The sequence below is a fragment of the Hesperophylax consimilis genome, chromosome 1 (genome assembly GCF_061612785.1).
Source record: "Hesperophylax consimilis isolate HC1 chromosome 1, BYU_Hcon_1.0, whole genome shotgun sequence".
NCBI lineage: Eukaryota > Metazoa > Arthropoda > Insecta > Trichoptera > Limnephilidae > Hesperophylax > Hesperophylax consimilis.
The window spans coordinates 14,887,411-14,911,218 of record NC_142836.1 but is presented as its reverse complement, the minus strand read 5'-3'; the positions used below and the strand labels follow the sequence as shown (position 1 = coordinate 14,911,218).

General features: G+C 33.5%; 3 protein-coding genes across 3 annotated transcripts; 1 reads left to right on the top strand and 2 right to left on the bottom strand.

The window, feature by feature from the left end:
- Positions 1-2,615: 2,615 nt before the first annotated feature.
- On the bottom strand, positions 2,616-2,900 carry LOC149426332 (endocuticle structural glycoprotein SgAbd-2-like). Its single transcript, XM_089636438.1, has one exon. The coding sequence runs from the start codon at positions 2,898-2,900 to the stop codon at positions 2,616-2,618; it is 285 nt and encodes a 94-aa protein (XP_089492564.1).
- Positions 2,901-10,876: 7,976 nt separating this feature from the next.
- LOC149426331 (larval cuticle protein 65Ag1-like) lies at positions 10,877-12,528 on the bottom strand. The gene is made up of 2 exons (XM_089637194.1): positions 12,334-12,528; positions 10,877-11,203 (listed from the first exon to the last, which is right to left on the bottom strand). Exons 1-2 carry the CDS (start codon positions 12,526-12,528, stop codon positions 10,877-10,879), a joined length of 522 nt encoding a protein of 173 aa, XP_089493320.1.
- Positions 12,529-15,909: 3,381 nt separating this feature from the next.
- Positions 15,910-16,330, top strand: LOC149426330 (larval cuticle protein 65Ag1-like). Its single transcript, XM_089637005.1, has 2 exons — positions 15,910-15,918; positions 16,004-16,330. Exons 1-2 carry the CDS (start codon positions 15,910-15,912, stop codon positions 16,328-16,330), a joined length of 336 nt encoding a protein of 111 aa, XP_089493131.1.
- The last annotated feature ends 7,478 nt before the right edge of the window (positions 16,331-23,808 follow it).

The window sequence follows — 23,808 nt, the reverse complement described above, 5'->3', positions numbered from 1 at the left end:
CCAATATTTATTTATTTAATCAAAGGTTTTATACATTCTAAGAATGTGCCTACTGGGGTTACTGGAGTAGCCGTGTTAAGGTCACATAGTTGTATGTATAAGTTAATTAATTAGTAAGTAACGCTACATTTTATCACACAAATATTTAATTCACCAGTACATTTATTTTTATTTGTATAGTAATATCGAATAGTTTGAATAGTTTAATTCTTAATATTAACTGCTTTAAATATTGAAGAACGCTAGGTAAAATGTCAATCTCTCATCCCTACTCATTGTACCAAAGTACAAAAATACATCCGTGACTGCACCTGAATAAAAAATTTATCAGTATCACAAAACCTAAATTACTACGAAAAAATCCTACTGTTAACCTAATGTTATTTATTATCAACTGATCATGGTGAATGTCTAAATATAATATATATATATATATATATATATTAAAATCACTTAACTCGATACTGAAACCAATTCGAAAATAAAATCGATATTATTTTAAAGAAAAAGTAAAAATGACTTGATCACAACATCAAACTTACCATAGTCTGCAACTTACCATAAGTAATTATGTATTTTTATTACAAACTATGACTTTAACACAACTAATAAGATGATGTTACTTAGAAGCTTTTATTCCCAAAAATTCTGCACTTGGCCAATCAGTATTATAGATAAAAAAATCTACTATGGGAAGAATATCCAACTGTCGTCGAATGTGACCGATTACCTCTATTTTCCGTCCGGATTTTAATTATTGAGGGCGTAAATTATGTTTAAACAGTGTTAAAACAATAGCAATGATAACTATAAAATGCACACAAAACCTGAATTTCATTTTTTAAATTTTCATACAAAACCATATTTGAATGTTGACTTGTGGACTGAGTTCCGTTGACCCGTGAAGTCATAATTAACACCTTCAGTTGTGTCAACCAAATAGTTGATAGTTAATGTGTTGATGTTTTATTCATTTTCAAATATTTATTTTTAAATTCTACGTGAAATAATAATAATAAAATGTATGTATTCAGCATCAGCGTCATGACCTATATGAATAAATATCACATTTATTATTGAAGCCATTTATTTTTCACTTGAGCTCCTACCTACCTATCTACCTTTATTCCAATATAACTATTATATATTTCGTGTACAGACTATTTTTAGTAATTTGTTTTAATCTTCTTTTTAATCTCAAGACCGCAAAAACTCCATCTATCCAAGTATGAAATATGTTTTCTTATTTATTTTTATGTTAAAAATATGATACATTTATAAGAGGCCAAAATACGTTTTTCATATAAAATTAACAATATTAGCAATGCGAGCCTTTAAAATCAACCAAAAAAACCAAGTTAAGTTTGACCCAGGACAAGCTAGTTGCATAAAAAAATAACATTTGAATCCTCAAAAAGTATTTTCAATCATGCAAATTGTTAATTTTATAACACCTTTAAAATTCACGGATCTATCAAATCTATTCTATTAAAAATTGGTTGTATCGGATGAAGACACCGTGCGACGCGGCACGTACGATCACTGTGGGCAATCCAAACATCTAGAATCTATAAAGTTATTGTTTCTCCAAACTCTAAAAGTCCAAGACTTTGAATGTAGTTTTGAAGTTAACTTCAAATTATTGAATTATATTGAAATTATATGAAATTTTAAACTCATGCCTTTATGATAATATTATGTTTAATCGACTGAAAATATTCAATCATCGCCGTATTATCAATGTACGTCAGCCAAAAACCAAAATCATAGGTACCTAATTTTAAATAGATTTTTACCACTTTATTATTGACTTTGACTATGCTTTTTAATAAGGAAACAAGTGTGTCAATTTTATATGGTTTACAACATAGTGCGAGGCATTGATTTTACTGAAATTCAATGACTTTATTTACAGGTTAACACAAGCCCAACATCCCCTCGGCCCAGCGAAGTGGGTAGCCACTCATCGCAGGAAACAAAACGTTCTATTCACTGCCTCTCCCATTTGCTAAGCTGGAATTAAAATTTTTACCGAATCAAATAATCCAGCAGGTGCTGACATTAAGTTCCAACAAATTCTAAAGGAAAGAAAAACAAGGAAAAACAAAGCGAATTCTTAAAACTAACTGTTGCGTGAATATCTACATACCCTTCAACCAAACGTTAACCTCTTTCCCAGAAAATTATAATTAAGGTACAATATAATAAATAAGAGTAAAATGACAATTTTACAAAGTGCATATTACCTAAGACGCATCGGAATAAATACAATTTCGAAACTAGACGAAATATATTTTTACTCCCGAAAAGACTTTTTTCGAAAGAAAAATGTTTACACCCTTAACTTTCGAAAGGTTACCCATTTGTCTTGTCCCTATCCTATCGTTAAATTTAATGAAACAAAAACAGTTTTTCAGGGAATACACAAAATTGTTATAATAAGTTTTGAAGCTATTTAGGCTTCCAAAAAGTGCCTTTTTAGAATCTGTAGAAAAATTAACAAATAAATACTACAAAAATAGCTTATCTCAAATATTTATTAAATGCCTTATATGAATAATGACGTTGAATTACAGTTATAAGCAATTATAAAGATTAAAGAAATTTCAGATGGTTCAGGCGACAACGGAGACGGGCAGATGTTCTCCTTCGGCCCTGAATCCCTTCTCGTCAGCCACGTACTTGGTGCGGTAGACCTTTCCATCGTCAGAGATGAAGGAGTACTCTCCCTCCTTGACGAGTACGTAGTCCTTGCCGTCATGTGTGGGCTTGAGTGCTCCGGACTCGGAGAACACAGTTCCGTCAGCGCTGCGGTACCTCAGGGTGAACTGACCCCTCTCGTCGGTCACCTCGGTCCTCTCCAACACGGGGATCACCTTGCGCGCCTCGGGGGCGGCCATGGCTGCCACGACCACGAAGAGAGCGACGAATACGATCTGAAAAAAGACAACAAAAATGCAAACGTAAGTTTATAACGTAATAATCAAATCACTTTGTCGTTGTTTTTTTATGAAGATGTTCCATTCAAATGTAAGGGAGCCAAGTGTATGTGAGACAGGACCGTGGGCGATTGGGCTAAATGGAACACTTTCGTTCATTCAAAATTATATGTAAAGCACTTCTAGTGATAAATGTTATTTATTCTATAGCCATACACATAGGTATGATGAATGATTTAAAGGATGTGGACTTACAGAATTCATGTTGACTGTGTTGTTACGACGAAAGTAAATCTCGATGTGATTGATATTTTATGAAACAGAACTATTTATACCCTAACTAAATTTCATTAATAATGTTGTAAGTAATACAATTAATGAAATAATTACAAGCAAAGCGCTTCGAGCTATCTGAATTGATCACATTACTAGTGAATCTCGTTATGAAAAACATTAATTTTAATGGAAATACGTGTATCATTGAATAACTAGCTGTATTTTCTCGCTGTGCTTATTGGATTACATTTAATTGATTATTATTAAAAAATAGGCACCTACCTTCCTACCTACTACTAAAGAAAATTGTGTTTCACTATGTATGAGATTAAATCACGATTATAAGGATGGCAATACCAACGCACTGAATTGTTCTTTCAGCTCCTTAAATCCGACTTTAATACTTTATGGTATAAAGCATCATCAGTAAGTATAAATCACACGAAGGAATATAATATATGACATCGACAGGAGTTTATTATTAACTCAGTTTGAACGATAAAAACAAAAATGCGTTATAATATAATAATTTTCGTATGTGTTTTAAGTTACCAAAACAGCCTTAAATGTTCTCATCTCATTTAGTAGTTCAATCATAACACAAAAGTGGTAAAGTGGTATACACTTTTAATGTCACTGACACGTTATGGAGCCATTTTTTTTTGTTTTCGATCATTTGTATTGCTCTTTCTAATTATTTTTCTAGCACGGGAATCATACTAATTGCATTCGACACAAAATCTGCGTCTGAATAACAGCATTCCAAAGTTCTTAAGAATTGTTGTTCACCGCTGAAGAGTTCCATTTAGTATTAAATACGTTTTGAAGGAATAATTCTGCTCGAGAGATTTGGAGGGGAATTATGCTTTAAGTAAATGCAAGGCCGCAAGTATGGTTACAATTCCTGGAAGGTCTATCGACATAGGTGATAATAAATATTACCATTACTTTACCGTACAAATACGACGAAACATAGACATGAGTAAATAATTGTGAATCATTTCACAAGCTCAAACAAATTACCTAAATAGGTATTATTTTACCTTTATTTTAACGGGATCCTAATTTGCTTGTTTATATCCGACAAATTTGGAATAGTAAAACAAACAGGCAAAAAAGTGATAATTTTGACTAAAAAAATATTTATATATAACAACCAAAAATAGCACTGTTTATTTTATTTTATTTGAATCGTTGGTAAGTATTGAAAAAAGGTCATGTGATTTCTTGTATTATTCATAGAGAGTTTATTAGATTTTCAAAATTCCATAGCTCACGATGAAACTTACATTGAGTTTTGATTATTATGCGTTTTTCATACCCTGGATGTAAACTACATCGAGACCTAAATGAAACTCTTTGATTACACGATCATTATTTAAATACTATTAAAAATGCGATAAAAAATACGCTCCTGGAGAATAAATTATATTTTGCGATGGTGCTATCGTCAAAAATGACAAAGCTTTGAACCTAACCATAGATCACGTGAAAGTATGAGTCTTTTGATTTGACGTTGCCAAATCATGAGAAATTCACGTAAAATGCACAATATCAAACAGCAAAAACACCTTCAAAATCAGTAATAAATACATGTTATTGTTTTATTATTATCAATTTTTGAATATAAAACCAAATAAACATGCAGCATTTTCACATTGTAAAGTAAAGTTAAACAATGGCGACAATAGGTGTCAAATAATGTCCGCCATTTTAAATTGCACGAACATCGATACAAGATATATTGTGTCCTCTTTTTCACCACGAATCAAAATGAAAAGACAACCTAAATGGAAACTGGACAAAGAAAGGATCGTGTAAATACATAATAGAAAGTTCAAACAACATTTTTAACTTCATACGTTGTTTTTGCAATAGATACTGTAATATCTTCCTACTCTTCAACTCTTTCATGGAAATTGCTTACGATTCGTTCTCTTGTTGTATGCAGTCTACGAATCAGTTTTATTGAAGACATTACGCATTATGCTTTTATTTTTAAACAATGTACAATATTTACAATAATTGACGGGAAAAATACATTAATTTAGATCTCTCCGGAAAAAAATTATATATATGCCTTTAGCAGGATTCTATGTTTGGATGGTACTGATCACATTTCTGCAACAATTCTTTTGGTGGTAATCAATACATTATGGCAAAATATTGAATGGAGTAGACTTCGCGTCTTTGCAATAACTTTAATTCTTACAACATTTAACTGCAATATAATTACTCCATAATAATGACGATCTATCGACAAATCGAAAAATCTCCTGATAAAAGATACATGACGCCAACCGGACTCTTTGTGCCTTTCTCATATAAAAATAAAGTTGGTTGTTTTCAGGTGAAAAAATGTAACAAGCAGTAATTGTTGAATGAAACACTAGTATATATTGAATAATTTCGCGGGTAAGAGATAAGCCGCCATAGCTCAGTGGTCAGAGCTGTCGACCGGAAATCGAAGAGACACGGGTTCGAGTCCCGTTGGCGTCATGTATCTTTTATCAGGAGATTTTTCAATGTGGATGAGTGTTTCAGGCGAATAATTATTGCTTGTAAAATAATTGTTACCCTTTGTGCTATGCATAAAAAAAAACCTTGTCTTAAAAACATTAGTTTACCAAAAAAAAATAATAATTAAAGACCATTATTTATAATCAATACGAATTCATAAAGATTCTACGACGCACGCGATTCTATTTAGATAAGTTACACCAATATCCACAACTCGTGAGTCAGCTTCATGTAAATAGGAATCGCGAGCAACTAGCCATGCGGCTAACAGCTATGTGAATTCGGGGCCCAATGCTGCGTATACATTTGCGAGCCGAAGCACGAGCCGAGCCTCGAATTATGGGAAGGGAATGAAGCAACCGCAAGCGTTCGCGCCATTAACTGTTGCTTCGTTTCTTTCCCTATTCCAACTAGTTAACAAAATAAAAAAAAATATAGAAATTTAATTAAAAAAATATATATTCATACGATACTTTCAGTGAGTTTACCCGAAGGTCTGCGCCCAGAGTACCTATCTCTAAATCGCGCTTTGATGTACCAAATACCCTACAATATTAATAATACGTTCAACTTCAATGAAACATTGGCAATATCAACAACTCTAGTCGATAGAGGGAGCTAGCGTATCATGTTTAATTTGACATTCCTTTAAACTGCGGCAAATTGAATTTATTCACTGGCATTGTTTTGCGCTTTTTTATGTTGTATTTTGATCAATTTTTGATTTAAAAAAATGTATTAAAAAGTTTTTCAAGTTGTAAAAACACGTTGACAGGTTATATGATGAAATGATTTCGTTAAATCCTAGCAAATAAAATATCCTTGACTACATAAAACCATCAAAATATAATTATAATCATTTTAATTTATTTTTTGGTTTGAACATTTGGTCGACTAGAAATATTTCAGATGCTTTTTTACATAAGTCTTTTTATAAGCCCAGAAAAAAATAATTTATAAGGCCTATGAAAACTGTTTAAAGTTAAAAATTTCCTACTTACGAACCCATTTTCGGTTATGGTTGTATTGTATAATGTGGAAAATTAGGTTATTTATAAAATTATAGGAAAACATTAAAATATTTATGCCTGAACATTCACAAAATAAAATAAAAGGCACTTTTTTGCTATATTTTTTCTTGCCTAAATCAAAACAGCTGGATGGTGTTAAGCGGGAATTTAAGCCTTATCGCCATCTACGTAAGGAGTGTTATTGATGGCGGCTTGATTCAAAATATTATACGACGTAGTGCATCGCATAAAGAAAATATTAAAATTACATATTTTTAGTACGATAATCATCAGTCAGTCATTTCAGTCAGAAAAAATAATTTTAAAATTCCACACATTTTTAACTGCATTCATAGTTTGTAGGTTCTAGATTCTAGGTTAAAAAAAAACAATATTATGGAACTAAACAAATTTTTTTTTTTGTCTGATGTCTTTTAGAATTAAATGGTATTGATAATAAAGATAAACAGAATAATCGTTATAAGACTCCTTTGAAACCAAAAAAATATTAAAACTAATTTTCTGTATGTATGTTTAGCCGCACAAGATGTTCACAACCATCAGGAGTCAGTGAGACTATGGCAGCTTCAATTGGAATACAGGTTGTGAGGTTGAAGGTATTGCAGAGGAGAAGGAGATGTGAAAGAGGAAGGTGAGGAAAATGAGGAAGGTGACGAAGAGGAAGAGGAACTGGTTATTCAGATATGATCACCAAACGCGGCAAAAGCCATTTCAATCAACGTTATAATTCTGAATGATGGTCTTACACCAGGGCGATACTGAGAGTCTTCCACTCTAGGACGTGCCGCAGATATACTATATATTATTTTAAATGAATAATTTGTGAAATAACACAAATAAATCAATTAAAATTTACTTGCGCAAGCCGGGATTTGAACCCGCGATTTTCGGATTGCTAGTCGAGAGCTTTACCTTTCGACCACGGAGACCGTCGTAGATTGCTGGCGAAACAGGGGAAAAATTATACTTAATTTAAATTAATACTTACAAGGCAAGGCAGTATACTATAGTATCTTTTATTCAACCAGTTCCGAAGATTATGTATATGTTTAAATATTGGCTAATAGTAGGCCGTCAAATAATAAAATGTTTGTAGGAGATATTTATTTGGCAAGATCTGCAAAAATGACATAAATGGTTTACGGAGAAAAAAACAACAATTTACCTGAAATTACTCTTTACAAATTAAAGTTTCTAATAACCTAGAAAATATCCTGTATTTATCAAATAATATATCAAAATATTTGTGGGTGATACTCGTTTGGCTAGGTTTGCAAAAAAAATACATAGTGGTTTAAGAAGGAACATCAACCTAAAATTTTACAAAATACATAATGGTTTAAGAAGGAACATCAACCTAAAATGTTACAAAATACATAATGGTTTAAGAAGGAACATCAACCTAAAATGTTACAAAATACATAATGGTTTAAGAAGGAACATCAACCTAAAATGTTACAAAATACATAATGGTTTAAGAAGGAACATCAACCTAAAATGTTACAAAATACATAATGGTTTAAGAAGGAACATCAACCTAAAATGTTACAAAATACATAATGGTTTAAGAAGGAACATCAACCTAAAATGTTTACAAAATACAATAATTCATCACAGTACAGTACTTCCAGCTTCTGAGAGGTGAACTTGATTCGAGTTCCGTTAGAGCCTTCGTGCCTGAACTGGTCACTCAAGAGTTACACCAAGCAATCATCAGTGGAAGGCATATTAAATGTTGTAAAAGAACATCTTAAAATAGCAGTTTCAAAAGTAGATTTACAAAGTGTTTACAAATTTGTTACACCTCTTAAAAATTCCAGTTTATTTGATATCAAAGGGAAGCCAAATCTTTAACAATAGCAATTATAGTAAAAATATCACTTTTATGCACTGTGTTACCCTTCTCTCCTTTATAACAAAAAATGCGAAAAACGTCGATAAAACAATTAAAAGCCTTTCCAAATTTTCATTTGTTTCATTCGTGTTTTCACACAAGAGGCAAGGTATTTCTTGCTTGCGATTAAGCTAGCTTATATTCTAAGTAATATAAAGTTTGTCTCAAGCTCCTAATTGTTAATTTTGTCCCAGAAACAAATAGTTATCTCGTCATTCGGTGCCAAGCTTTGCCATTGAATAATTTATAGAAACTAATTTCAGCTACAAAATGAAATATCAAACAATTCGCTCTTATTGAAATTTAAACAGAATTTTCTGTCTGGAGTTTCTTGGTCAACCACACCGCTTATTGCTCGTAAAGTTATTTCGAGAGTGAGCTACATTGCTATGAATTTCTATACATTTCAATTATTAACATATATTTGAAATTATACAAGGTCACTTCCCAAAGTTACTGCATTTACCCCCCCGAACACTTAGCATTTTTTAGTATTTTTTTTTACTGTTTTCGAAGATGAAAACTCTAAAAATGAGTTTTGAATAGAACGGAGCTAGTTTTACGTTATTCAGAACCGTTATTAGGTGATTTAGGGACAATGGAATTTGGAATATATTTTAAAATTAAGTCTTACAATAATAATGATTAACTTTCAACATGCACAATATCCTGCTCCACAAAGCAAAACTAAAAATTCGAATGATGAATATCAACAATAAAACATTCATTATTATGTAGGAATCGTATATTAAAGTGTGTCATTAAGGTACCTATAGCATTAATGTATGTGGAAATAAAATAAATTATACCAACTTCACTAAAATGCGCAATATAATGTAGGTATTTTTTTTCCGCAAAATACTTTGGTACTCCTAAGTACTACTAACACTTGAACATAGTTTGAATCTGCCCAAGGCCCATAAACTTTGATACAATCAAAGTTGTTTTCAAAGGAGGATACAACCTCTGTAAATATAAAGTCATACCATATTATTTCTAACTCGTCCTCCTGAGAAATCTAATTTTACCATCTGCCTTGTTTTTCATAGGTGTTGATTTTTTTAAAATTCAACGCCATTTTATTTTCACTCGGATTTAAAGTTATGTTGACTTAATATAAGAATTAGTTTTAACGAGCTGACGTTCTACAAAAACACGAGAGAAATCGGCTACCAAATAATGTTTTTGATTGCAGTAGCTCTTTAAAAAATATAAATGTAGGTTTTATAACATTGAAAACGTAGGAAATATGGATAACATAATAACCATTTTTATTCCAGGATTTGGGAAGGTTGGTGCAATCCCACACAACCCACACATTGATTGTACAATATATACGTGAATATAACATTTTTGGGGAAATACAAGTACGTCTGAAAATTCATAAAAATAAACAGTAATTATGCGAATAAAGCATTTTTTTAAGACATGCAAGAGATCTAAAAATAAACAACAATTACGTGAATACAATGAACTTTGCGAGATACGAGAAAAAACTAAATTTAAATATTCTACGCCCATACAGGCTTTACAAACATTTAATATACATAATAGTTTAGTGCAACGGTAATCCCGAAATAAAAGATAACTATTAGTTATATATAAATTCAATAGAGCAGTATAATATGAAGTTTATTTTTTTAAATGTTTTTGTACGAATACCGCACAAGAGTCCCAACTGCTTCCAACCGTCTTGAGCCAGTGAGACTATGGCATCCTCAATTGGGGTATGATGTGAATGAATTGGCTGAAGATAGTGGCAAGGATAGGAGATGGGGAAGAGGAAGGTGGGGGAGTACCTGGCTATTTAGATCTAGTCACCAAACATGGCTAAAACCTTTTCAAGCTCCGTTTCAATTCTGAATGGTGGTCTTACACCAGGGCGATACTGAGATAATCTTCCACTCTGGAGCGTGTCGCAAGTATACTACAGGATCGTTTCACTCCTGGACAATCTGACCCCCCAGATTCCTACCCACCTTTTTCTTTTCCAGATCTACCTCTCCTTCCTGTCCTAAAAATACCTTCCACACAGCATCCTCACGGATGAAACGGGTGCAGAGAGGAATTCTTCGATTAGATAATTTGGTTAGGTGTTGTAAGAGCATGATAATAAGTATTTTAAAAATACCTTTTTAATAAACAAAAAAAAAATTGTTTAATTTTTTTATTGAATAAAACCCAAAGTTATAATGTTCGGTCAATTTCAAGGTTTCTTAGGCGACGACGGAGACGGGCAGATGTTCTCCCTCGGCCCTGAATCCCTTCTCGTCAGCCACGTACTTGGTGCGGTAGACCTTTCCATCGTCAGAGATGAAGAAGTATTCTCCCTCCTTGACGAGCACATAGCCCTTGCTGTCATGTGTGGGCTTCAGCGCTCCGGAATCGGAGAACACAGTTCCGTCAGCGCTGCGGTACTTCAGGGTGAACTGGCCCCTCTCATCGGTCACCTCAGTCCTCTCCAGTACAGGGATCACCTTGCGCAGGGGTTCCTCTGGGGCAGCTAGGGCTGCCACCACTACGAAAAGAGCGACAAAGATAATCTGAAAAAAATAGATAACAGCAAAATGATGAATTACTTAAAAATAAACGATTTTAACGGTTGTATTTTAGGTTGGTTTATTAGACATAAAAACTTACGGAGTTTATTTTGAAATTCGTTATCACTATTTTATATCAAATTTTTAATGGATTGCGAATAGTAATACTATTTACTGCATTATTAGTCCATCATTAGTCTATTAATTACCACCTCCGTTTCTCCTTTTACGGGGTACATAAATTTAGGGCCGCAAAGCAGTGAACCTGAATGTGTTTAATTGGTTAGATTTTTTGGAACCTTTTTATTTATAGTGACGAGAATGATATTTCAATTGCAAAAGTAACATTCCATGGCAAAATTAGTTAGTGATTTTAATCAAACGAGTTGCGAGAGTGATGTATTTTTGGGGTATTATACAGTGTTGCACTATCTCCTCCTTTAGCAAACCTTTTGGACAGCATTGCAGTGTCCATCATGTATCATTAAAACGTTGGCTAAAGAATCAGATAGCGCAACACGGTATAATACCCCAAAAATCAGATCATCATCAAGTAGGTCATCATCATGGCGCTACACTGCTGTACCTGGGGTAGGATATAGCCATTAGACCTCGTGTCTTGACACCCCGCTCCAATCCTACTTCACGCACTTTATCCTTGGTCTGTCTAACGGTCTCTTTGACACTTTATCATGATTTTCAGTGACTTACTGAATCTGTTATTTTACGTAAAACAATTAGATTCTCGAGTAAATCGTTGAATGTTTTTTTAACTTATTCCAAACTAGGTACTACCTAATTAATAAATGTAGAGTGGGGAGTGTGGCGAACCCATCGCTCATGAAGTGGAAACACGACTTGCAATAACCATCCTAAGATAAGGTGTGAGCTACCGTGCTCAGACTGAATGACCTGGGGAACAGGGTCGCATCTCGGAGTATTTAGACTTTACCCAATGACTCGGGGCTCTGCTAGATTAGACCTTCTATTTCCCTAGATACTAGTGGGACGAAAATTGGACAAGTGTATTTGGAATTGGAAAACGCCTTCTTCCCTTATAGGGCCTTTCTCGTCTCCACTCCCCTAAGGAGGAGTGGAGACGAGACCGTCTTCCTCGCGGGCCTTCAGGGAACCAAGGAGGAGTAGACTCCTCCATTGCGGGGCCTACCGGGAACCAAGGAGGAGTGGAGAAGAGCGACGAAACCTTCTTCCATCGGGGGCTTATAGGGAACCAAGGAAGAGTGGAGAGGAGCAACGAGACCCTCTTTTCTTGTGGGGTCTTTGGAAAACAAAGAGGTGAGGAGAGGAGAGACGAAATCTTTTTCCATCGTGGGGCCTTTAGAGCACCAAGGAGGGGTAGAGAGGAGAAACAAAAGTCTCTTCCCTCGTAGAGCCTTCAATAAATCAAGGAGGAGTGGAGAGGAGAGATGAGGCCCTCTTCCCTCGTGGGACCTTCAGGGAACCAAGGAGTAGTGGATAGGAGAGATGAGGCCACCTCCGTGAACTCTTCCCTTGTGGGGCCTTCAGGGAACCAAGGAGGATTAGAGAGGAGAGATTATACCTTGGAAGACACATTGTGGAACTTCCTAAAAAGGAACGGGTAACTGTTAAAGGAATGAGGTAAAATGGGAGATAGCACAGTGAGCTTATGGCCTAAATGCTAACGGGAACTATATGTTAACCGTCTCCGCTCTATATAAAAAAAAAATTAATGAGTAGATTGCTTGCCCCTGACGTGGAAGAAACAATGTGCTTATGGTTGAACCAGAATTGTTTTAAATTACTAATTAATGATAAACAGTACTTCATATTTTGATTTCCGCCTATTACTGGAACCGCCTAAAGTTAAACAAATTATTCTGTTTAGCGAAATTAATACGTTGGTTTGAAAGTCGTTTAGCGAATAAGCAAATTTAACTTCAAAGGTCAAATTTAATATAATTTGTACACGTAAGCCAAGTTATTTGATTTATTTATACTAGACTGACATTGAATAAATAACTCAATTTTACCAAAATGTTCTACCCAAAGAATTCTTGATTAATTATTCAATTTGAATATATAATTGAAGTTCTTATGTCAGACAGCATTAGGAATAGTAAATTAATTTCGTAAAGGGCTTAATAATTCACATAAACTAAATTTGATCAAAACTACATAATTGCTGCCGCACGCGCCTTGATATGGGGATAATATACTTGCTTCTAGGATGTTGGTATAAACCTCTAGACTCTAGGCATGGTTATCTAGCATGGACGATCGATAAAGAAGTTATCGATTTCGTCGTTCACTTGTCATCGTTCTAGAGCACGACTGCAAATCGCTAATGGACAAACAACAGCTCGCGTCGAACAAATTAACAACTCTTAGTCGTTGTAAATCGTTGTTTGATCATTGGCTATCTGTAAATTGTGCCTCATAACGATGACAAGTAACCGAAATTATCGACAAAACCTTTATCGATCGACCGTGCTAGATAGCCTGGGCCGAATAGGTAATGTAATTTTTTAGTTATTTTGTAGGAGAATAAAATTTATTTGAAAACGTTGAAATGTACTTAAGCAAACACCCCTTCAAAGGGACAGCGCAAAAAATACGTCATTCTATGAAGTAATGAAGAAAAATACTTCAGTGAATCGAATACGTTTGATAAAAACCCTTAACGGAATTACATACGACTCCCAATGGGAGTTGGTAGTTAAAATTCCATAGAATGTTTGCTTCATAGTCCCACAAAAAGTAATAATATAAGAACTCCAAACTGTTGGTGAACGCTAAGTTCATGAATGTATTAAAAGTAAAGAACAGGAATTTTTGAAAAATATACCTATCAATATATTACAGTTTAGGTTTATTATTCTCACTCGTCAAGAAAATGTTGTCAGTATTTAAAAAAAAAATCATTTTAAATCCGTGGTGATTTTATATATCTGTTTTCAACTGCCGCAAATTGATCATTTAAAAAAATCTTTATGAATTCATACTCTTTTTCAAATCCAAGTAATAAAATTCAGACATTTGGTAGTCGTCGAAGCATTTGCAAGCTATTTTCTTTTCAGAAGGCAAATGCCTTGTGACCAATGTCACACTGAATTATGTTAGGCTTTTAGAATATTCTTCTTCGTTATTAGATTACCGTTTGTCGATAGATGTACAAGCTGTTTATAAGAAACACCTATATTACATATAAATGTATGAATACCTTACGAAATTCGTTATGACCGATGGTAGTGGAATAATTGTCGTGTGTTAATTAATCACATGAAGGAGCAACCTTACAAACTTTGGCACTTAGCTTAAGTCCTGAATTCCAGTTTCAGCATATTAACCTACATCTAGTGCTTACACTAAATTCTGCTGGAAATCTGATAGTTTCTGAACAAGCAAAACCTTATAAACTTTGCACAACTTGCGGTCCGGAATTTAGCAAAATGTATTCCACCGCGTGGTATAAGGTTACATTAAAAAAAAATAAGAATTTTCCCTGAGATAAAACAAGAAAAACATTCATTATATAATATATTATTTAAGTACTCCTAACGTGTATTTTTAACACAACATTATTTTTAGTTAAAACGTTATTAATTATATCTAATATACTTTTGTTCTTCTTTATTTCCAGGTAACTTTATACTATGCGTACAGCTATTGTTATGTCTCTGCTTTACGTGCAGATTTCTGTGTTGGGAACTCTTTGATAAAATAAAAGGTTCTTTTAATATAATTGTGTTTATTTACTTAACAATTAATAAGTCTGGATTTAGCTACAATGTTCATTACCCCAGGGTTAGTAATTCTCTGTTTCTAGAAGCTTGTAGTCCGTCAATAATATCCCACAGGCAATTGCTACACTCTAGCGACATCTGTTGGACTCTGAAGTAAGCTTTATGACTACTGCCATCTATCGCTTGAATACCCAACTTATAACCATACATCACAGCAATTAATATTTATGTTTGCGTTTTCATGGCAATAATATACCAATCTCAATTATATACAAGTTAAATCTTTAGTCCCTTAACTGTTTATTGAAGCTTTTTTCTTTAAATAAGGATAAAATAAAGTTCAATTAATTGAATCTTATACCTAGATATTTTTTAACAATGAAAAAATATAACGGCTATTTTAAAACAGTAATGTCACGCGCAAAAAACATGAGTATTTGGTTTCATTTTAGAGTTTTGCCAAAACGTGTGGAATATATTATTATTTATTCAGAGAATATGCTGGAGAGAGGCGAACAAGAGTTTTTAAAAAGTCCAGGCATACACGAGCAACTTTAGTTGTAGGCAACAGTTGCGTTCATCAAAATCCATTACTGTATATAGAGACGCCTGCACGAGACGACCCGACAGTAAGATACCTTTTGTTAATTTGTACGGATCTGTCGCCATTTTCAGTTGGTTCTGAAATATGTACAAAAATTTGATTCATTTTATGCACAACAGCGGTTTTTCGGACAGTGGTTTTATTATATTACTGTCGTAAAATATCAGAATAAAGCATACTAATTACTAAAACTGGTTTATATTTGATATTTATTTCAAATGTCTCGAAGGCACAACAATAAATGCGGCAATCATTAATAATATTCACACTAAAACATTAATCGACATTGAATTTAACATAAATAGCGAAAACGTTTGCAAATCAATATCACTCGCTTCTTCTACATCTTAACGATAACAAGCATCGCAAAGAATTTCAACATGAACTCCGTAAGTTTTCAAGTCTAATAATTATGTAACTGTTGTAACACTTTATTCAAGTAATTCATCATTTTGTTGTAATCTAATTTTTCAGATTATCTTCGTCGCTCTCTTCGTAGTGGTGGCAACCCTAGCGGCCCCCGAAGCACCCCTGCACAAGGTGATCCCTGTGCTGGAGAGGACCGAGGTGACCGATGAGAGGGGCCAGTTCACTCTGAGGTACCGCAGCGCTGACGGAACTGTGTTCTCCGAGTCCGGAGCCCTCAAGCCCACACATGACGGCAAGGACTACGTACTCGTCAAGGAGGGAGAGTACTCCTTCATCTCTGACGATGGAAAGGTCTACCGCACCAAGTACGTGGCTGACGAGAAAGGATTCAGGGCCGAAGGAGAACATTTGCCCGTCTCCGTTGTCGCCTAAGAAACCTTAAAATTGACCGAGCATTATAGTGCGAAATTCGACTAATACTAAGATAAGATAAGACTCTGTTTTTTTGGGTTTTATTCAATAAATAAAATTAATTAATTTTTTTTGTGTATAACATTGATTTCATAACCGAGAATGAAATACACTTTTTTTTCAAAAAAGGTAATTTTAAAATAAAAGTATTTTTAAAGTAAAAGAAGGAGAAGTAGATCGGGAAGGAAAAAGGTGGATAGGAATCTGAGGGTCAGATTGACCAGGAGTGACGGACGTATGAACGCATCTCTCCCACTGTGGTGCACGGCGATATTCCGAGAGTCCTGCTAGAGAGATCAAAAGGTCTCCATTGTCGGAAATGATTTAAATAATTAATCATTATTCTTTTCAGATCAATTAACATTTAAAAAAATATAATGGATAGTAAAAGTTGAATCCTAAACGTAAAATCTAAAGTAACAAGTTGCTTTTGTTTTCAACACCAAAAACAGACATATTATCTACACTCTTTTACGTTGTAACATAAAGCCTTGAAATTAAATAAAATGCCGTAGATTGAAAAAAGGCCGATGTCAAAACAAAAAACCACATCCAGAACGTCGAGGAAAAGTCGCATGGAAAAAGTTGACCCCCTTTTCGGTTTGTTATAAAAGTCCGGAAAAATAAACATGTATTTTGTTTATTTAACTGCTGACCCTGAATAAATCGCGAGTGCGCCCCACTGTTGGATTTGGCAGCCACCTCTGGTCTGGAGGCCCAAAATACCTAAAAAATAATAAAATAAACCTAAACCCGTCCAGAAACGGGATATACATTCGATAGATTACCATATCTTCTCTTTAGAGCAAAGACATCAGGTGGGAATGCAATATTTTTCTACCGTTATTTCAATGGATGTTGCTCCTAGAAAAAAGTTTCTTGGCCTTTGGCCTTTGTAGAGTTAGTGAAGAAAATATGGGAAGAGAATTTTAACATTTTATTATTTGAAACTGAAACGGATTCTTTTTCAAAAAACATTTTATAAACTGAAATGTGACCAGGTGTGTTATTTATTGCGAACTAAAATAATTACAGAATGACACATTTTTCATACGAAAAACGATATTTCAGTTACAAAAAATTAACGCGTTCTAGATGAAAAATGTTTCATATCAAGTGAGCGTACTTCAATCGGAAAAGCGCAGGTGGCGACTGGAAATTTTATCGTCAATTTACTGCACACGTTTCAAGAAAAATATATCTCCGTCGCGTCGTGGCAATGACCCTTTTTATTGGGGCTATGTATTTACTACTTTTCATTTATCTCAACTGTCACTAATTATTTTAAAAATTGTGTAACTTATAACGAACATTTTTTGAGCTTCATAATGGATGTAAGTTTTTCTATTATTATTCATAAAATATTAATACAAAAAGTGTAGAAGTCAACAATATACCACATAAAGGTGAAAGATAAACCATTTAATTCTATTAGTAAAAACTCGAAAATTGGCTTTTAAAGAAAAGATAATTAAAACAAAAAATTTTTCAAATAAAAATATAAAATCGGTTTGTGTCGAAACTTCAACATAAAAATCGCTATATGATTTTTGACAGATAATTTTTAATTTTTTTTCCCCCAAGGGGAGTAAAATTTAAATAGGCCATCGTTACTATCGATCAATGCTGTAATCAATTAGGTTCCTGCATTATTTCGCGTACCGCATACCTATTATATTTTTCCCCAATAAAAAGTACTACGAAAATGTGTCGTGGCTTATGAATAAATAATATAATGTAGACAGAAAACTCCAACTGTATACATCGAATGGTATTGCATTGTCTACGAGAGTATTGATTGCAATAAAGTTTTGAAATCGAATTAGTGAAATGTTTATAGATTCCTTTGAATATCTTGTCATTAATCATAGACATATGAATATTAGTAGACCTGCCCTAAGTGATTAAAAGCGTATTATCCCCATACCGGTTCCATTGGAGCCGGCTGTGCTCGCGTATGGCCTCAAGTGAAATTTGAAAACGTGACGTCATCATTCTTGTGCGAACTATGGTCGAGGCATCATCGGTTCATTTTACGAAATAACACGGCAAAATGTTGACTTGTGATACGAAAACTTCTAAAAATAGATTTGAAAAAGAGAATAAACCCAATTGTCGTATTACATTCCATATATAAGCATTATTTTACTTTATTTTAAGCATATTCACATCGTATAATATAGATCAGTTTTAGAAACATATACTATCACATCGAGAAACGTCTGGACGCGAAACACAAAGCTGGTTGGTTGCTGGGAAGTAAATTATGAACATTTATAAAAGTGTCTTAACTAAATACTTAAACGAAATATTCGACTCTGAAAATAGAACCGAATTTTTTTGCCGAATTTGGACTTCGCAAATTTGTTCATAACGTGGCGAGTAATTTGCGCCCCCATGTAAAAATGTCTATTCATTCAAAATCAGATTTTACTTTTAAGAAGTAAATGGTGATATTATAATGCGAGATGCCTATTTACTGTCAGATTGATATATTGACGAATCACAGTCAGCCTTACTCCCTTCGTTCTTCAACAGTTGATTTTACCCCTCGCCATTATCTTCTCGTCAATTTTTTTGTTTTTTTTTTGTTTTTATTAATTCCTTTATTTTTCCCAATTTTTACATTAATTACATACAATATTATATAAATCAATAAGAATAATGGGAACCCACTAAGGCGCAGCCTGTGCGTGGGTAATATATTTAAGTTATTATTTTATTGTACCTAGAAATAAACAAATTGTGGGCATATAAAATAAAAACAAGATTACATTTTGTATAAGCGTTTTGTATAAAAAGTGTTTATAATAGTGTATAGTGAAGTTATAAGTGTTTATTGTAATATATGTAATATATGGTGAATATTTTATGAGAAACATAAATTGATACAAATTAAATAAAAAAAGTTTCAACTGCTGTGTCGAAAAGCCATAATTTTAATTTTTTTAAATATTGAGGAAGTTTAGTTATCACTTGAATATTTTTCGGTAAAAGATTGAAAGTACGAGGTCCAATGAAACTGCAGTGTGTTTGCATTTGTTTTGTGTTCGTTTGGGGAGTATAAAATACATTATTATTTCTAATGTTGGTTCTGTTTTCATTTATTTCGAATTTATTTTTGTTTTTAAAGATGTATTTCATAGTTTGCAAAATAAATAGTTTACGGAGACAGAATAGTTTAGATTCTTTGTATAACTCATCCGTTGAAAATGTTCTTTTCCGACTATACATAACTTTGATGATATAATTTTGAATTATTTGTAAAGGTTTGATATGTGCATTAAGCGCACCGCCCCATCCTATTATTCCGTATATGAGTGAAGATTGCACCAAAGAAAATAATTTTCAGTTTTTCAACATTGAGCACTTCTTTTTATTAATTCCTATGTCTGTGTCATTAATATAACAAGTGAATCAGAGTGACATGGAAAATAGTTATCAGTTTGCCTCAAACTTTCTCAATTATCAATTATGTGTACACATAAAGGCCTGTAAGGCTTCAATAAATACGTAAATTGTGACGAGGAACAAAGTTAATGCTTTTTACAAATAAGTAGAAAAATTCTCCTATTATTTTAAACAATAATTATTAGCCCGAAACACTATATAAATATTTTAAATCTGCAGCCTTTTGATTGTCGATCAATTGCTTTACAAATTGCGCAACGTTTTAACGCTTATTCAAAACCCTCCAAATTATTCAACATCTGCTGTTATTTTTAATTCTACAATTATTGCTTATTGGTTTAGAAAAAGCCGACGAAGCGCAAATCGGTAGAGCACCTGGCCGGCAGCCAGAAAACTGCGGGTTCAATTCTCGTCGGCGGCATGTATTTTTTCTCGGAAGATTTTTTTCATGTATTTCAGGCTAATAATTATTGCTTAAAATTATTATGTTATTTTTATTTTTTATTTTGGTTCTATATTTTTTAGATTTCAGAGATATCCAGTGATGTTGGCCTCACCGGGTGGCTTACCCGTGCTGAGGCCTGGGGCTTGACCTTTGTGTTGTGCATAAAAACCTTGTCACAAACATTACTTTATAATAAGAAATAATAACTCTCCCTTTCATTATCCCGGAAATTTATTATTCATACAACAGTAACAACCAGTCTCATTCAGTTTGGACGAATGATTTTAATAATAAAAAAAGCAATGAAATTTGCTAATAAAATTAAGATAGATATTTAAAACATGATTAATAATCTGTTTTAACCTTATCTAGGTCTGCACAGATTCTAGAAAATTCGAAATCAGCGAACGAATAAAATATTACCTGCGACCTAACCGATTTTGGGATGTCAAAAGTGATAATATCGTGATTAATATTATTTCAAAGCCTAAAAATATTCGTGAACCCCAAATCATATTTAATGGTGAGGAAATCGTCGGATTTTACGATTTAAATGATGAGAAATCTCATAAGTTACGGTTAATTTACGGTTATTTGCGGGTAAGTTATTTACGGTTTAATTAATTTATAATGACGATTAGTAATAATGCTTTCGAACATTTATGTGTTTAAATATAAAAAGTTTATATTTCCACTGTCCTGAAGATACTCGTGAGTGCAACCGAAAACGAACGACCCATATATACATAAAAAGTGGTTCAAACTAAGATTTTGTTTCTTCGTTAATTTATGTATTTTATGCTTTTGAATATGTAACTTAACTATACACCGGCTAAACAAAAGCGGATGTTGAATTTTTAACTATAATATTTAGGTATCTACTTAAATTTTGTAAAATTATCGTCGTTGGGCTGTTAAAACCTCCATGAGAAATGTGGTGCCGCGATAATCAATTAAATTATTGTGAGTAGCATTCCAGGTTGACAATATTGGTTTATTTTGCTGCGACTTCAATGTTTGACGAATGAATGCAGCTTGTCTTATAGTTATTTCTGATGGAATTCTTGTACTGATATGGTACTCTCCTAAAAACGTTGTTTCTATAATGGTTCGTATACATTTGCGAACAGAAAAGTGAACCGAGCCACGAATTACGGGAAAGGAACGAAGCAACTGCAAGCGGCGTTTCGCGCCATTTGCGGTTTCTTTCCCATAAGTTGACGTTTAGTTCGGCAGTTCGGTTCGCGTATGAATACGTAGCATAACATGATGTACAGGTGAGGCCTAAAAGATTCTGAGTTAATATATGTGAATGCGTAATGAATGTGTAGTAATTCCCAAATTCCCGTTCGAAATTGACGAAGTTAATAAACTAATAGGCCCAGTTTCCTTGAGATTTCCCTCTGACGCTCCAACAAACTAAAAACATATAAATTAGAAGTGCTTTTCATACAAATTTGAATAGAAACAAATGTTTGATTTAGCCTTATAGCCAAGCTTTCACTTACACTCGCCTGATGCTCGCCTGATATCTCAGAACTCCATCCCATTTAAATTTCGTAAACGCAGTTTTGAAAATGAAAAGTTAAACCTCGATTGGGAAAATATTTGAATCACGAAACACGCCCACAAGGCATTTATTATGTTATTCAATATTAAATGCTTAAAAAAATTAAAAAGGAAAATTATTTCAAATGTCAAGTGTGAAAAATAACCTTACTGTCAAAGTAAGGTATATTCGAGTTAAAATTTAATAAATGAAGGATATCAAATAATGAAGTTCAAACTCGTTTAATTAACTCAAATCGTGAATTTCCGGATTACTTAGTTCTATTCTCCTTTTCCTTCCGGCTTCTTGGACACCGCTCAAAGTTAATTAATTAGTGCAAACAAGTGCTTCACTTTGACAAACATCATAAAAGTTTTATTTCGAAATAACGTTGGTAAAAATATTAACTAGGAACTGGGATTCCGCGAGTTTAGTAATGATTTTTTGCAACAGAAAACAACCAAATCACAGTTTTCAGAGAATGTATATTGTTGATTAATAGGCCATTTAGATGACTTAACTACTGTAATGGCGAGGAGTTAGTAATTTGTTTTTAAACTAACTACCGTTTCCCCGCAGGGAGAGAATGGACCGCCAAATAACTCGTTCTTGGCACACATTTGTTGCCTCATTCACATTCATACATCGTCTCATACATAATTTTCTATTATGCTGACTCTTGACATGGCCCGACTCGAGTATCTTTTTTTTTTTTTTTTTATATGTGTTTATTCAGTTTTTTTTTATTTGTACATTATTTTCTCTTGCTTAGATCTTACAAAACTGAGCAATCAGTTTAATCATTGATTCACTTGATCGTGCCATGTCTTCCTCGGGCGTCCCCGACTTCTGCTACCATTCGCAATCGCATCATATACATATACACATGCCCAAACTACCTAAGCGTCCCTTTCTTAATCTTACTCATTACGCTTAAATCAGCCTTGCACTCTTTGCGCATCTCCATAATTCTCACTCGATCATACACAGTTTTACCACAAATACGCCTCAGGGATCTCATTTCAACAGCCTTCGGCTTACTTTTATCCTTTCTTTACCAGTTACATGCCTTACTTCCACACATCAGGGTAGGCACCAGCACTCCATTGTGGACTGCTAACTTGGCTTCTTTGGACAATTTTTGCTAGCGCCAACTGCGTTTGGGTCCTTCATTAATGGAGTTAATAAGTTTTTTTCAACTATGGTAAATATAACCTATTCACCTTTCAGAGCTTTCAAACAAAACAGTGGTTTTAACGATCGTAATACGTATCTATCCAAAAAAACCCAATTACAATAAATCCGCATTTTAAAACTCCTCATGTTAAACGACAATAATACTTCGTGATAAATGTCTGTAAAGCAAATATTGCATGAAAAACATGGAAAACATATCATTAAGTTAAATGGTTTACGAAGTAAAACCACAGGTCTGTGTAATATAAAAGCTATTTACTGCACATCAAAAAGATTTTACACTAAAACAAAACAAGATATTTTCGGACTTCATACAAAAATCAAACGCAGTTGACGTATTAGTATTTAAAAGTATTTAGAAAAAAGAAAACAGGTATTCTCTCATCATTATTTCATTCCAGTTTATCGTTTGCTTTTACCCTGACACCAAACGATGAAAAATCTCTAAAAATAACCCACGCCGTTAAATCACGAAGAGCGAATATATACGTGACGATTTTTTAAAATACCACCTGGAGGGTGATTTTAGAACTTTTATGTTAAATTTTTCGTTACGGCGCTGTCAGTGGGACTTAAATAATTGCAATTAGTAAGGTTTAACACAAAGGCAAAATAAATGTATTACGGTAAGTTACGCGTCCTTTGTGTCTTAACGACCATGTACACGCCTAGCTGTTGGCGGCAGTAGTTGATTTAACAAAGTGACGAACACTGAAAAAATTTAAGAGGAGAAGAGAAGCCGAAATCAGGTAGAAATAGATAAACTATCTCTCACCAAGGAATATTCTGGATAACAACAATGGTAGGCAATATAATAAGAGTTTGAATGGTAGGTAA

Excerpts from the sequence above, each read along its gene's own strand:
- LOC149426332 (XM_089636438.1), bottom strand. The coding sequence starts at position 2,900 with ATGGCCGCCCCCGAGGCGCGCAAGGTGATCCCCGTGTTGGAGAGGACC.
- LOC149426331 (XM_089637194.1), bottom strand. The coding sequence starts at position 12,528 with ATGGAAAAAGATTTCGTCTCTCCTCTCCTCACCTCTTTGTTTTCCAAA. Across the intron at positions 11,204-12,333 it reads GAGGAGTCTACTCCTCCTTG|ATTATCTTTGTCGCTCTTTT; the intron begins GTTCCCTGAAGG and ends TATTTTTTTCAG.